Source organism: Paralichthys olivaceus, chromosome 5 (assembly GCF_024713975.1).
Source record: "Paralichthys olivaceus isolate ysfri-2021 chromosome 5, ASM2471397v2, whole genome shotgun sequence".
Classification (NCBI taxonomy): Eukaryota; Metazoa; Chordata; class Actinopteri; order Pleuronectiformes; family Paralichthyidae; genus Paralichthys; species Paralichthys olivaceus.
Window position 1 is genome coordinate 16,391,328 of NC_091097.1, and position 16,163 is coordinate 16,407,490.

Genomic DNA, 16,163 nt, shown 5'->3' on the forward strand with positions numbered 1-16,163 from the left:
CGAATGCGTCAAGCGCACGATAACCAGCTACAGGGGCATCTCACCAGCAGCAGCAGCAGCAGCAGCAGCAGCCCCGCCACCGTGGTGTCGGATCCTAAAGCAACAGGACACAGTCCGGGAGGGAGAGGACGGGACGCAGCCTGGAGGACAAAGGTAAGACCCCTGTCAGCGTTGCAGACATGGATCTCATGCTCTGTTGGTTTGCCCGGGGCCGAAATAATAATAATTAAAAAAAATCAAATCTGCACAAAGAGGGCCGGGGGAGGTACGTGTGATGCTGCCTCGTATAGCCCCGTCGTTTTGTCACACACCGGGTTTTCACCGAGGAAACGCCTCGAATAGCAGCGGAGGAGCCTTTAGACTCAGCTCCATTAACAGGTTGATGCTGGATCCAGTTCTGAGGGTCTGGACCTGCGGTGAGGGGGGAAGGCTCCTTTGCTGGATTTTTGGGATAGCGCATTTTTTTTTCCCGGGCATGTTGTTGCAGGTTTGGCTGAGGAGATGCACGGGGGGTGGGGGTTGGTGGTGGGGGGGGATCCTGCATGTTTAACATCATACCGTGTAAAAAGAATAACTTGTATTAAAATGCTCTTCATTTCCCCTTCATTGTATGAGCTGAATATTTTGTCCATATTGGTGGAGCTGTTACAGTATCACATCGCAATGCTCCTCTAATGCGAGTCATTGTGGCCTGTGTGGTGTAAACATATGATCAGCAGGGGAATTGCGTGAGAATAATTGATATGACTGATAATTCATTACCACAAGGCAGTGCCTCCTGCAGTAATTGTAAAAATACTAATGCATGCAACCACATGGCCGGAGCCTTCCAGATACTGCGATTGTTCTATTTACATTTTCCTGTTAATAATCTCCTGATCAGTCTGCTCACTTTAACCTTCTCAGGTCATTCAGTTTCATCCAAAGCCATGGGGTTCACACGCTTTGCCGTGATGCTGTATGTCACCATGATGCACCTTGTCTCAGGTAACTGTGCTGGCTAATGTTTCAACACTCACAGACTAATACAGACTTTGTCAATTTCAAACCATATACTTGTCCCGTGTGCTCTTTTACTCGCCATGTCCCCCTGAGCAGATTTGTTGTCATGTTGTTTTTTGGGAATAACAATAGTCCTGGCTATTTCAGGTATGCGCTTTATGACTCCTGAGCCGGATGCTCCACCAACATCAGCCCCAGACTCGTACCCACCAGGTGACCTGATCCACGCTGCCCTGCAGAGTAAGGAGTACCTAGGACGAGCTTCTGCAGGCGCAGGTACACTAAGACCGGCCTTCATTTCTCCAGCTACAGCACAATGTGAGTGAATGTTCATGGGAAATGACACACACTTGACTCTGCAGGTACCACCACAAACCCAACACAAGCTGTGCCTGGATTCGGGCGCAGCGAGTCAGCCGCGACGGCCATGTCACCAGGGCTCCTCACCACGGCTTTAAGCTCCTCTTCTGCTGCCGGCCAGCCAGGATCAAGACACAGCATGTCTCTGCTGCCCATAGAGGAGGAGACAACCACCACTCTGATCACCACAACCACCATAACCACAATGCACATGCCAGGTACTGGTTTGACCTTAGTGGTTGTGTTGTTGGGAGAAAAAATGGTTGCATGGCACCTGTGTTTTTAGAGCTGCTCAGATTTTCCCAGCGGCCGCATCGACAACTTCTTCTAACTGAATCACTTTGACTCTGTGTGGAGACTTCAGTCATTTCGCTTCCTCTCTCTGAAGAACAAGAAGACGACTTGACAGACAAGGTAACACTAACAGTCCCTAACATATCATATTTATTATTCTATAATGGGAATTACTTACAAATAAAATAGATGCACATGTATTTTATGTTGTCAGAAAATTACATCACTGTTAAATAATCAGTCTTAAACAACTTCATGACATTTTATTTTCAAAGCTATGGAGTCAAAATAGCTACCTGTGAGGTAGCATATTCAGTAGCCAGTATGTTTGGTTGTAAAGCTCACTGCTAACATTGGGCCATTTTAGTGATCATTATGTTAAGTGCAGACATACTTGTTGATGCCTCTGGTCCATTTTCTCAAAAAAGCTTCTTGTACTTCTGTATTTAAGGATGGGACACCTCAGAGGAAGGAATGGGGACGAAGATAAGAAGGTGCTCTTCTGCTTTCCTGTTCGATGTGTGAGGTGTATCAGTAATATGTCTTGCATGGACATCTTTGATGCAGACGAGAGATGCACATCCTATGTTGCACCCAGAAAATACAGGGAACTTGTGTGTGGTCATCATGAGCCATTCAATCTGGAGAATCCAGGTTCTCCTAACTAGAAATCATGTACTCTGATAATCTGGTAATCCTCTTCCTTCTAACCATATATTAGCAACAGAGAAAAGGGTTAACGGCTGAAAGGAGAAGCAGATTAACCAGTGAGATAAAACACACAAGAGGGGCATTTAGTTACATGTCTGTTGTTCTGAGACGACTTTGTCCCATGAAAAGTTCTGTAGAATTTTGACAATAAAATCTGAATTATTCCGTTGTCTTTGAGTCATCATTACGACAAACAAATCAAAGTTGATCCGTGAACACAAAAACAATTTGTTGGCTGAACGGAGAGCAGCCAGTCGAACCTGTACCATCGGCAACTCTTATTGTCCTCCTAATATTGTAATAGAGAGAAGTATTAATTTGACAAATCAGCGTGAGTCAGTCAACATCGCAGCCATGAGCAGAATACTAATCAGGGGCTGGTGACGAGCACGGTGGCATCCTGTATGAATGATTGTTAGAGATGCACTCAAGTGAGACAACGTCACAGCGTCTCCTTTTGCTCAGATGCCTGTGCGGCTCCGAAGGTTGATGAGACTTAAACAGCGACAGCAACAAATGAGAATTAAGGAGGTGTGATTGAAGGGGGGGGTGCAGCTGATTTACACCAGATGTGTGTGTGTGTGTGTGTGTGTGTGTGTGTGTGTGTGTGTGTGTGTGTGTGTGTGTGTCATCTGCTTCCTCTTGGATCTTTTTCTTCTTTACTGGGTATCATGGTTTCATTCCTCTGTAAAATCGTTTTCCAGATATAGTGCGATAATGTCTCAGACATGTTCACACTCGTCATGGCAACACGACGTTACCTTAAAGGGATAGTTAGACATAATATGCAACTTTATTTTCCAGGTTAAAGACGAGTGATGCAGCTGTTGTGTCTGTATGTTACATACGATGGCGCAACTGGAAACTGGTTAGCTTAGCTTAGCATAAAGACTGGACTCAGGATGAAACAAAAGTCTGTATTTTTACGTGGGGGTGATATGCCAGGAAGTAGTCCCTTCTATTATGACATAAGGTCAGTTTAAATGAAAAATCAGAACCAGAAGGGTCCTCATCAGAGAGGAACAGCCCCCTTATGAAACTACATTTAAATTCACTATATCCAGGTTTTAAACATCAGCACCACAGTCTTGACTCTGACTATGCTAAGCTAAACTAATTCTAATCAGCTGCTGGCTCCAGAATCAAAAAACAGCCTAAATTCTCTCCTCTTACTTAAAGCAACGTGACACGACACAGAGACATTTACTGATAGTTAGTGTTAAGAGTTTGGGTATTGATCAGTTTGTTCTGTTCTTTGTTTGCCAGGTGGACTGTTACAGCCTTTCCTCCTTAGATGCCATTTGTATTACAAGCAGTGGTCAATAATTTGATTTTGCAGAAGCATAGCAGCAGTTTCAGTCACTAATGTGGTCAATAAAATAATTGAATGTGGGGAAATCCAATGCATCATCGCTTTACCCAAGGCGGTGATTCAATTGAGCCAATATTCACGGGTACACAGCGCTTCTGATTTCATTTTTTATTGAATTTTGATTTAATTTGTGCTTCTTACTTCCAACAGTACATTATCCAAAATGAAATGATTTTAGTTATTGTAGTTGAACATTTATTGCCTTAAACCAAGTCGTAATTCTATGATATTTTCTCCCCCAAACATAAATAGGGGGATATTTTCCCAACATGTATTACAATCACCACATAACAAAAAAACAAACACTTATTAAAGCAGCATTGTACACACAGGGAACAGAAAAAAGGGAAAGAAAGAAAAACATAACAATAAAAAATCAGATAGTATCAGACCAAATACACTAATAGATCATCTGTGGCCCATCTGCACCCTCTAATTTGAACACATGTGTCTTAATTAATGCAGAACCTTGAATAAACCATAAGCCGATGTACCAGGTTCGTAAAATAACTCACCTTCCTTTTACATGTTTGCTTTTAAACAGGAATTCTCTCTAGCTTCCCAGTGTGTGAGGGCCGTTGAGGACTCACTCAACACAGTGTGATAAAAGATCACTGTGACCTCTCTCTCAATGTCACGTCACTGAACGCTTTCAACTGCACAAGACAGTAAACCTGGGAGATGCTTTCTCCTTTACAAAGCTGTCAGTGCAGCTTACGAGGGAACACAGAGCTTTTAAGGGGGAGAATAGAGAGCATGTTGACTGTGTGCTTGTTGCACCTTGACTCCGCCCAAAAAATTCTTCGATGACTGTGAAAATATCAATTGGGGGAAAAACGAAATCGATCTCTCATTACTCAGAAACGCTTTGTTTCAGAATCCGGGTTTATTGCCAAGTATTGGCTACAGAAGGGATTTGCTGTGAGGAGTTACTGCAAGAAAACATATATATAAAAAAACATATGGACTCATATTTAAAAAGTATATAAAGTATAAAAAGTGTAAAAAGTATTTTTTTTAAACATTTATTTTTTTTTAAAATATATATTTTTTTTAAATGTATTTCTCAACAGTTTTAATCCTTCTCTTCTTTTCCCGCCTCTCCCTCTCTTCACAGTGCAGTGCAATGCAACTCTGTCAGCGATGGAGGATGTTGTTGAGTCACCAGATCCCGCATCATCATCATCATCATTTTCCCCTCTGGAATGCACCTACAGCATCACTGTGTATGCAGGGTATGGCGTGGAAATTCAGGTAAACTGCATAATCCCCCGATGAATACATAAACATTAATCTTTTCTAATTTTAATCCCTTTAAAATAGTCAAAGATCGATCGAAACGAATATCTAGGATTGTGCACTTTTCTAATTGCTGATGATATAGCTGCAAATACAAAAGTGAGATAAGATAAGAAAAGATGTTTCTTTATTAGTCCCACACCGACGAAATTTACAGTGTTAGAGCAGCGAAGAGAACGGTCCAAAAATTGTCAATAAAGTAATAAAATGTGGGATATGGAATTAGTATATACAGAATATGTAAACAGAATATGTACAGTGAAACAGATTGCACATTATTTTGAGATATCTTTGTCAAATGTAGTTAAAGCATTTAGTGGATGGAGATTTGCACATTTTGAAACGTATAGTCCGTGTCTAATAATTCATGGTGGACTAATAACAACTGTACTAACATTTAGCAAAGAGCTTCAAGGGGAAAGTTAATTATAGACAAAACGTACATAATTTAAAAGTTAAAAACCCATAATCTGGTTATTAAGAGAAGACACAGCACAGCATCTTAATTCATGTTTTCCACTTGTTCCTTTTAAAGCTGCAGAAAAAGACCCATTGTCTTGAGTTGGCCGAGGCTGTAAATCTCTGCCAGCCTCCAGAGCAGGCCGCACGCAACCATTTCTTCTTTTTACCCTCCAGGTGAGAAAAGTGAATCTGTCCAAGGAAGAATCTCTGACGATCATGGGGTACGGAGGCACAGGACCAGAGCTGTTAGCCAACGAGACCCTGATGCGAGAGGGTCAGGTGATCCGCAGCACAACCAATCAGGTGTACATCCACTATCGCAGTCTCCGACAGACCAACCACGGCACGTTCAGCCTCCACTATCAAGGTAAAGGCCGCAGCAGATATACTTCATCTGTTTTTTTTTTGTTTTTTTTTGTTTCACACTAAGGTCATTTTACTGAATCATGTTTCCCTTTATGAGTGAATTACTGTTAATTAGATCAAATCTGCCTCCTTTCTGTTTCTGCATGAGATATTTTGAGTTTTAAGATCATTTCTACACTCCACATTCTTCTAGTGTGTTCTCTGAGCTCAGCCAAGCTCAATGAGGAGAAATAGATTAGAGATGAACAAGTATGTTTATTGGGAGGGTTCATAGTAAACGATGATTCTGGGGTTGGAAAAGAGGCAGCAGCCCGAGGGCAGCTGTTTCGGCAGAGTCACCTGGGACGACCTGTTGATCGTGGTGCTGATGGGTGACAGCATCACTGAGATTTAAAGATTCAAAAATAAAAATCCAAAACAGGTTCGTTCATAGCAATAGAAAGGAAAACTAAATGGTGAGAAATGTTGTGACATGTGAAAAGAGTGTGTACCTCTGCCAATTTATCACCATGTTGGATTCATATGTATTGCATCAGATGTACTATAAACACATAAATCTTCTGCAAACTGTTTTCGTTAAACACTGCAAAACATTCATTCAATGACATAGTTTAAAGGAATAAAGATCAGTTTAGTTTAGTCTTTGCTTCATTTTGCTGTCAGACAGACAATCAGACAATACGCTGTGAGAACATATGGCACCATCAGCAGAAAACACTGAAACTATGAGAGAAAACGTCCTTTATGACCTTTTATCACCGGTCTTTATGTTGAATTTTACAAACTAAATTCCCTGTCCTTCCTGTCGCATCAACATCAACAGCCTTTCTGCTGTCCTGCCCTTTCCCTCTGTCTCCTGAGGGCGGCGGAGTGACAGTGACGGACATTCATCCTGGAGGTCAGGCGCACTTTCACTGCGATTCAGGCTTCCAGGTTCGTGGCCATGAGGTGTCCACATGTGTCAACACGACACAGCCTCGCTGGAGCACCCCTGAACCTCAGTGTGTCGGTCAGTGAACTCATAAATTGAAATTTAATGAGACAGTTTGGGATTTTTGAAATTTAAATATGGGGGCGTTATTTTTTCCTTCAGCTGTGTCTTGTGGAGGTTGGATTCGTAATGCAACAGTGGGCCGGATACTGTCTCCACCCCCGACATCCGTCAGCAACCACAGTAATGGAAATAACCTGAGCTGCCACTGGTTGATAGAAGCCAAAGAGGGACACAAACTCCACCTGCACTTTGAGAGGATTGCACTGGATGAAGATGATGATAAGTATGTCGACCCTTGTGTGTTTCCATTATTTTCTGTGTCACCGAATCAGTTGTTTTTTTTTAACTGCACTTTCAAGGTCACATTGAATAAAAATCAAAACGTTCTGGAATCCAGTTTTATAGTATGAAATGCACAAACCTGCTCCAATTGGCTTTGTTTTTATTTCTTACACCCACAATCATTATTCCATGTTAGGTATACATTATAAGTACTTTTTCCATTATCACAACTTCTGCAACAGTTTATCCAAAAAGGAAAAATAGACCCTTGAACTTCATTCATAATTAGAAACATGCTCTTAAGCGTAAAAGTACAGAAAAATATTTCCAGTAGACCAAAGCATATTTTTTTTAATCTACACATTCCACCACATTACGTCTCTGTGATTCCTTCCTCTCAGGTTAATTGTGCGCAGTGGAAACAGTTCCCTGTCTCCACCGCTCTTCGACTCAGACCTGGATGACGTCCCAGAGCGTGGGTTGCTCAGTGAGAGCTCAACGCTGTACCTGGAGCTCACAGCGGACTCTTCCTCCATCCCTCTGCTTCTGGCTCTGCGATACGAGGGTGAGACACTTTTAAGTACTCAGCCTGTATCCTTATTCTCCATCTCAAGATCTTTTCCACATTCCAGAATCACCAGGTCCACCCGGTTATATCAACTCAAAAGCCTCTGAGGTGATCACTTGTTCCCCAAAACACCTTTGCAAGGTCGACATTTCAAATCATGTTAAGTTAGATGTAACTAAGTTATATAAGTTAAATGATTGATGCTATGTAGACTGCCTTCTTCCCATTAGTTTGTTGTTGTGTGTAATGGGGCTACAATGAGCCACATGAGTGCTCTGAGTCTGCCTACGCCTCAGTGGGATTTATTTTAGGCTTCGAGGATTCTCAGTGCCTCAGTGTTTAGCTTCTTATGGCTTCTTCTCGCCAAGAGGGCTTAAGATTTTAGGGTCACCCTGAGTGAGAAGCTAAACTGCTCCCTCATCAGTTAAATGGATATGATTTCATAACGTGGTGGAAATCTCGAGATGTGAAATAAAGAGTTTCTCAGACCGGAGTTGTCTTTGGGTCTTTAATAGAGCATGAACACTCAGAGTGGAACCTCGAATAGTGAAAGAAGAAGGTTTTTATACAGTCTGGTAAACAGGAAACTTAAGTGGCAACTGTAAGGGCATGAGCTCTGAAGCTACCTGTCGTCTAATACAGGAAAACTTCAGCTCTTGCTTCTGCAATAGAGGAGGTTTGCTAGCTGCAAAGATCAGGGTCAACAAGTGGATCATGAACTTTGAGGTTGCATCAGCCAAGTGCATTTGTTAGTTAAAGGTAAAAAAGAGAAAAGGTATCTGTCTAGTTTCGAATCGTCGGTCTGGACGTACGCCAGACACTTCCTCGTATGTGAGCACAACTGTATTTCTATATGAGGAGTTATTGTTGAACAGAGCCCACGAACATTGATCAGACATAGGAAAGAGTTCAAGCAAAGTTCATATGTGAATTTTCCATTACAATAATGTGGTCAAACAGGAGAATACTAGAATAAACAAAAAATATATCGGTAATAAAGAACCACTTTTTGTGATCAGTATATGCATGCACATCATGTGACTAATTAGTTGTTTTTCTGTAGCTTTTGATGATGAGCACTGCTGGGAGCCCTACATGCCCCATGGAAATTTCAGCAGCAGCGACATCACGTATCAACTCGGCACCACTGTTACCTTCACCTGCTCTCCAGGCTTCGTCATGGAACAAGGCTCAGGGTCGATCGAGTGTGTCGACCCCAGCAGCCCCCACTGGAACGACAGCGAACCTGTGTGCAGAGGTAAGCTTCTATCCATCTATCTATCTATCTATCTATCTATCTATCTATCTATCTATCTATCTATCTATCTATCTATCTATCTATCTATCTGTCTATCCATCTGTCTATCTATCTTTCTATCTATCTATCTATCTATCTTTATATATGTATTGGATATTTTGTAAAAAGAATTAATAAATCTATAGAATAAAACCATAAAAATATAAAACGTTACTGTAGTTTAACCTGATGGTTATAAAAGCCTGCATCAGTCTCTAAGTGTTAAAGTTATGCCAGCTGATTATGAAATTAAAAGGTTCATTTATTTTACTGTTTCTAATCAGACTTTGTTTTCTTGTTCCTCTTGTTTTTTTCTATTTTTGTATCTTAACTTAATAATAACAAGACAAGTTAGTTTATTGCATGAAGCTATAAAGTAATCTAATACGAGTGTCTGTAGCATCAAGATGTTGCAGACTGCATGAAGACTGCAGCCGAGCTGTCTGTGTCATCTGCTGCTGTGAAAACTGAGAGTAGCACCGAGACTGTGGCGGATATGAAACTGTCAAAGACTTTGGTCGGAGATCGGCTGAAAACACAGGTGTTAATGTTTCAGCCAAGCATTTGAAAACCATATGTGGTGTATGTGTGTGTGTCTTTGCTTGCAGAAAAACACAAGTGGCTCATTCACAGTGAGGTTCAGGGAAGTAGGCGTCATTAACTTGAGTGCTCTGCATGGAGAAGAGGTCAGAGGTTTTCAACAGGGTCTCGAGCGTCCACATATGGAGGAGGGCTGAGGAGAGCTTGTGTCTGTGATGAGTAATATATATATATAGATATAGATTTATGTATAGATTTCACCCAAACAGAATTGCTCTCAAGGACAGTGTATAATCCTGGTGGTCTTCTCCTCCCCAGACCATGCCTCACTGGCATGTGTTTGATAAATGTTACAGTTAAAATGAAAGTAGTGTGTGTAGGATGTTTCTGTCTTAATCCTCTTTTCCTTCACGTCTCTGTGAGCAATCCTGGATTCACTCCACAACCGAAGCTGATTGCGGTTTCACAGTTTCGTAGTTTTTGGTTTTAATAGGAAGGGAGTAGCGAGTCCTGGAATTGGATGTGAAGTCAGCAGGATCCTTCAAACACAGTCAAATTAAATGTTTCAACTCTCAAGGATATACATTTGGCAGAAGCTCTGCATTTGGCTCCTCTCGCTGCCATTTGCACTGCTGACAGCTGTTGCATTGCGCATGTGTCTGGACCACAGGTTGCTGTGTTTGTTGTCAAGGGGTTAAAAAGTGTCTCTCCTCTCCTCTGTTCTTTCAGCTCTGTGTGGAGGGGAGTTGACCGAACCTGCAGGGACCATCCTGTCTCCTGATTGGCCCCAGAGCTACTCCAAGGGGCTTGACTGCATGTGGCAGATTCATGGAAGTGATGACAAACGCATTGAACTGGATGTCCAGATGTGAGTATTGCGATATAAGTTGGCAGCTGTGTTTTAATAAAGCATTGTTTTCTGTGTTTTTGTGTGTCCATGTGGTGCGATCTTTTCTCATCTGTAATTTTTTTTCATCTTATTTTGTTGCCTTTCTTGACCAGGACTCCCTGGCAGAATTCATACTGTGTCTTCTGTTTGAAATAAAATAAAGTGATGTCCAGCTGCTGCACCTGTAAGAGGAGGCTTATATACATGTATTACTAGTGATCTAACTTTTTTTCCTTTATGGATATGGGGGCCACTCATTTCATTTCCAGTGAATTGTGTTAATAGTCAAATTTGCGTTGAACCTGTTAAATGGATCCTATGTCATTATCTGTGCACACAACTTCAGCTGAAGCAAGTTTGAACTGTGATATTTACAAGTGTGTTCATAAGTTTTACTGATCATGGTTTATAAATATGCAAATTGTATCGCATCGCCTTAAAAGAAAATGAAAGACAAAGAAAGATGGCGTCATGTTGCAGCTTTATATTCAGTAATCATCAGTTTCTGAATCCTAACTTCATTTCTCTTTGTTTTATTATTGTCTTTCCTTCTTAAAGCTTAAATATCCGCCACACTGATGTGTTGACCGTTTTTGATGGACATGACTTCATGTCTCACGTGATCGGGCAGTACCTGGGGTCGCGAGAGCGTTTCCAGGTTGTGTCAGGGGGGTCAGTGGTCACCATCCAGTTTCAGAGTGATGCGGATGACTCAACTTTTATCCTGAGTCAGGGATTCCTCATTCATTATCGTGGTAAGTAGACTACTCAGTGAAGTTTTTGTTTTTGTTTTAAAACTTAACGAAACCTTTGCAAAAGTCTGTGTCAACAATAAACAGAACAAATGAGGCCTGACACTTAAGACAAGATAATCAACGGTGGATTTCTCTGTTTGTGTCTCGTGCAGAGGTTGAGCCAAACGACACCTGCCCCACCCCCCCTCAAATTGAGTTCGGCTGGATCAGCTCGTCCCACACCTCCCATGTGAGGGGCAGTGTGCTGACCTATCAGTGTCAACCAGGATATGACATCAGTGGCTCCGACATCATCACCTGCCAGTGGGACCTGTCCTGGAGCAGCAGTCCACCTACCTGTGTTAAAGGTGAGACAAGTCTTTGATACCATAGACTGTAAATAAGGATGAACGCCATGTCTCCACGTCCTCCCATGATCCAGAAATGAAGTTTGAACATAGTCTGCGTAGTAGCAGTCGGGGAGTATAGTATACGCACTCGACCACTCAGGTCTCAGCTGTCAACCATCACATTACACCTTGTTTTTATAGCATCCAATAACAAATTAAAACCAAACTTATCAGAAACACGAGCACTTGAACAAACGCCAGTGTGATAAGAACTACCTAAAATGACAGAAACCATCTCTGAGAAAAAAGTATTAAATGTTGACTTTTTAGTTTGGCCCATGTCCCATCTGCTAACATGGAGGAGGCAGGATTTATGACCTGTACTGCAGCCAGCCAGCAGGTAGCGATTTAGACACTTCAGCTTCACTTTTGGGGAGCAGTCATGTTGTCCATCTTTTTAAACAGTCTGTGATCTGTGTGCAGTAAATATGTATCTGGAGCCAGCAGCTGGTTAGCTTAGCATAAAGACTGTAAACAGAGACAAACAGTTAGCCACATAACCTAACCAGCTACTGGCTCCAACTTCATATTTACAGGGGAAACAATCTCTTCAGCAAGAAATTTATTTTGCCTAACTCCCTTTAAAAAAACCTTGCAGGCCCAAATTCAATGCTGTCATCCGTCTCACCCTGTCCCCTACAGTCCAGCAGTGTCCTGATCCAGGAGAGGTGGTGAACGGAGCTCGCTCTGTGCGCCCTGAAGCCGGTTTCGCAGTTGGAACAGTCGTCCGTTTTTCTTGCAACCAGGGTTACCAGCTGGAGGGCCCCAGCCAAATCTCCTGCCACGGACGAGACACCGGCACACCCAAATGGAGCGACCGCAGCCCGAAGTGTGTCTGTAAGTGCCTTCTCTGAACTCTGCTGTTTATGATGCATATCACCGCACCCTTGGACATTAACTTCAAGTACATGACTGTCCCCCACAGTAAAATATGACCCGTGTCCAAACCCTGGAGTCCCTGACAACGGTTATCAGACGTTGTACAAGCACAGCTACCAGGCAGGGGAGACTCTGCGTTTCTTCTGCTACGAGGGCTACGAACTTATCGGTGAGGTCATTATCAGCTGTGTTCCCGGCCACCCCTCTCAGTGGAACAGCCCGCCACCCTTCTGCAAAGGTAAAAGCTCAATCATTATATATTGTATCTTATACACAGTACTGCCCTGGGCCTTCTTTGAACAAATTATTATGCCTCTGTGCCGGCGACAGCCAGTAGCCACTGACATCATGCTTGTGGTTGTCTGTCCGTCCAGTTCTTGTGAACGTCTCAAGAACAGCTTAGATTTTTGTTGTGAAAGGTCAATATCACTGTGACCTCATGTTTTTATGAATGTTACATATTAAGGCTGACTTGATTAGAATTTGGAGGTCAAAGGTCACTGTGACCTCACAACCCTTTTTTACCTCGTTATCTTTAGAATGTAGAAAGAGAACTTGCACAAATCTTTACTTAGACTCACTGATAAGAATTTGTTGGTAAAAGGTCATGGTGACCTCACAAAACATGTTTTTTTTACCTGCCACTATTTCAGTAGGAGAACATAAATATATTGAGACCCTAAAGATGCGTTATTCAATATGTAATGACTAATTTTGTTTCTCTTTATTCACGTCTCTGTTTCACACAGTGGCGTATGAGGAGCTCCTGGATGATCACAAATCAGAAGGTGATTTCTGTTCTGTTTCATCTGTGACATTATATTCACATCCACTACAATCAACACTGTTTGGTACCATCTAATGGTGATATTCAGTACAACACTGTGGTGGACAGTTGTATTTGAACGCAGGAACTGTGACAAATATCACAGCAATAATCAACTTAAAGTCATCACATGTAATATAAGTAATTGCTGTATTGAAAAGGTAGTTTCTCCAGAACTAGCAGCCTATTCATATTTTTGTCATTTTAGATTTAAAATCAAATCAAGAGTGCAGTCTGAACACATGTTCTTTATCATAGCCTGTTTTTCTGACGACCTTTTGATAATTTCACAGTGTCTCAGTCATTCGAGCCGTCCCATCAGATCCTGAGTGAGAACATTGCTTTGGCAATAATTCTGCCGATCATCCTGGTCATCCTCCTGATCGGAGGGATTTATATGTACTATACAAAGTGAGTAACATTTACGTGCATCCATATCAGCCACATAGCAACACAGGACTTACTTTTCCACACTGAGAGAGCTGCAGCCTTTATTCATGAGGTGACATCACTTTATTTTCTCAGCATCTGCAGACTAGAATGGAAGCCGCTCTTCTGGAAGTCTCTGTCTCACACACACTCCTACAGTCCCATCACAGTCGAGTCCGATTTCAACAACCCTCTTTATGAGGCAGGGGTAAGTAAAAGTAATACTCTCATTAATTAATAAACATTTCTGTCTTGAGATCTTACGTTAGTTTGTGAAAATGTATTTGAAGAGAAGAGATTTTCTCTGTTCTTCCATCTGACTGGTTTCTTACTTTGATTGCAGGATACACGGGAGTATGAAGTGTCCATTTAAAGGAGAAAGTGTTTTTTGGTGAGAATTAATAAACCACACAAAGATTCATTTGGAAAACAAATTCCTTAATATTCTGAGGCCTCATCCCCCTTCTCATAGACTTTGTGTCTTTTAGTTTTACCACCACTGTCCCTCTGGTTTATCAATGGTGGAGGTGCTTTATTTTCATGTGATGCACTGATGCGGTGGTCTGCCAAATGTGGGTCCTATTTCACGATCCGATTTTCTGTATCATTAGGACTGGTGCCTTATGAAGGGTAAGAAATTGACAACAAAGAAAATAGAAAAAATAAGTGTGGGAAGAATAAGAAATAAAGGGGGAAGGGTAAAGGGAGATTTATTTATTGATTTCGATAAATCATTTTGAGGCCAAAACATTAGAGAACTTGGCAATACTATATTTGTAACAATCAAAAGTTACAGTCATGAGTATATAATACACACTGAATGTGTTTCTTTTGTTTTTTTAGAGTGACTCATTTTACATTTTAAAAAGCGTTACAGTAAAGAGGAAGGATGTTATATTTTCATCAAGAGAAAAATAATGTTCTTTTCTTCACTTTGTCTTTCTCTCTGTGTCACACACACAAATTGAATGTAAATATCTGACTTAATATTTATTGAGGTTTATATATATACTTGATTCTATATATACATATATATATACAAACAGGGCTATATATAGGCCTCATATATACACTTATACGTGGCGGAGGGAGGTTATATATTTTCATTATATACGTATATATATGATGAAAATTCAGTGCCAAAATATAATGTTAAATACTTTAATGTCCCTAAGTGTTTCATCTGTTGTTGCAATAGTGTTTACAAAAGCAGTGTTTCTTTTATTCTTTGCTGTTTCTGGAGTGCACCGTCACCCAGAGTCGAGGACATGAATGTCATTATGCTTAGAGCATGCACTGATTGTAAATTATATTGCTTCTGCTCAATCTTGCCATTATCATTATAGTTATTGACAGTTATCATTGTTCTCAGATTTGATGTTGTATGCACTATGTTGATGAAAACTTGCAAACTTGGCTGCTTGCTGTGATGCATTATGTATTTATTTACAAATGATTGTTTGGACAGTGGATGTCGTCCCATTCACTGTGACAAATGAAGGATCTTTGGAGACGGTTGCTTTGTAGACTAAATTCTTCTCTTATCATCGGTAGCATTTTTTTGCTTCATATATGAAATACACTCTTTTGAAGGCAGTGGATTATTTGCTGAACTGGAAATAAAGTCTCTGTTGAATGGTGTAAAACCTTTCTTTTTATTCAATATAACGGGGTAACATCTATACGATACATTATATACATCATGCCTTGTAGAAATACACATCATTTAACTCATACAATGGAAAGAACATTGTGACAAACATTGTCATACATTGTTATACATACTTTCATTATGAAGTCTTCAAACCTTCTAATTTTCCATAATAACACAGTAATTACCAGTATTGATGTTCCTGTTGTTATTAATAATCCTACTAATATATGTCAATATATGTTTGTGTGTACAGAGATAAACATCCATATAGTTTTCCAGTCACAAGTCATCATAATTTCTATCTTTATCTTGATTTTTTTTATCTTGGTTTTTTTAAAGATTTATTTATGTGATAATTAAAGTTAAAGTGAACTTTACTGCACAGCAGAACGAGATTGTGTTTCTCCCACAGTTCCATATGCAAATATAAAAAGGCAAGTGACTCAACACAACAAAAATAGACACAATAGACAAAACCTATGGACAAACTAAGCTATGAAAAATTTAACATTTGCACGGTATTTCACAGTGGTTTTATTGCACAGAGTAACAGTAAATGGTGCTTGAGTGGTGGAGCATTGAATTATTGTACACACAAAAATAGTTTTAGACGATATGAGAGTTTATTGGAGCTGAATATCAGAATCAGAATCTGGTTTTATTGCCAAGCAGTGTATTTGTGCAAGTATAAATATAAGAAAGAAAACTCAAATGAAATATAATAATATACTAAGAGGGGGAAGGTTGTGCAATATGTTGTAAGTAAGAAATAGAGACTGGGTTGTGCAAAGTGTG

General features: G+C 40.7%; 1 protein-coding gene across 1 annotated transcript; it reads left to right on the forward strand.

The window, feature by feature from the left end:
* Positions 1-5: 5 nt before the first annotated feature.
* sez6l2 (seizure related 6 homolog (mouse)-like 2) lies at positions 6-15,360 on the forward strand. Its single transcript, XM_020105925.2, has 19 exons — positions 6-153; positions 907-987; positions 1,150-1,278; positions 1,365-1,580; positions 4,857-4,993; positions 5,675-5,867; positions 6,690-6,875; positions 6,960-7,143; positions 7,544-7,707; positions 8,774-8,968; positions 10,277-10,415; positions 10,995-11,191; positions 11,344-11,538; positions 12,223-12,417; positions 12,506-12,697; positions 13,209-13,247; positions 13,579-13,696; positions 13,811-13,922; positions 14,058-15,360. The coding sequence occupies exons 2-19, from the start codon at positions 930-932 to the stop codon at positions 14,085-14,087; spliced, it is 2,679 nt and encodes an 892-aa protein (XP_019961484.1). The 5' UTR covers positions 6-153; positions 907-929; the 3' UTR covers positions 14,088-15,360.
* The last annotated feature ends 803 nt before the right edge of the window (positions 15,361-16,163 follow it).

Excerpts from the sequence above, each read along its gene's own strand:
- sez6l2 (XM_020105925.2), top strand. The coding sequence starts at position 930 with ATGGGGTTCACACGCTTTGCCGTGATGCTGTATGTCACCATGATGCAC. Across the intron at positions 4,994-5,674 it reads GGTATGGCGTGGAAATTCAG|GTGAGAAAAGTGAATCTGTC; the intron begins GTAAACTGCATA and ends TTTACCCTCCAG. Across the intron at positions 7,708-8,773 it reads TCTGGCTCTGCGATACGAGG|CTTTTGATGATGAGCACTGC; the intron begins GTGAGACACTTT and ends GTTTTTCTGTAG.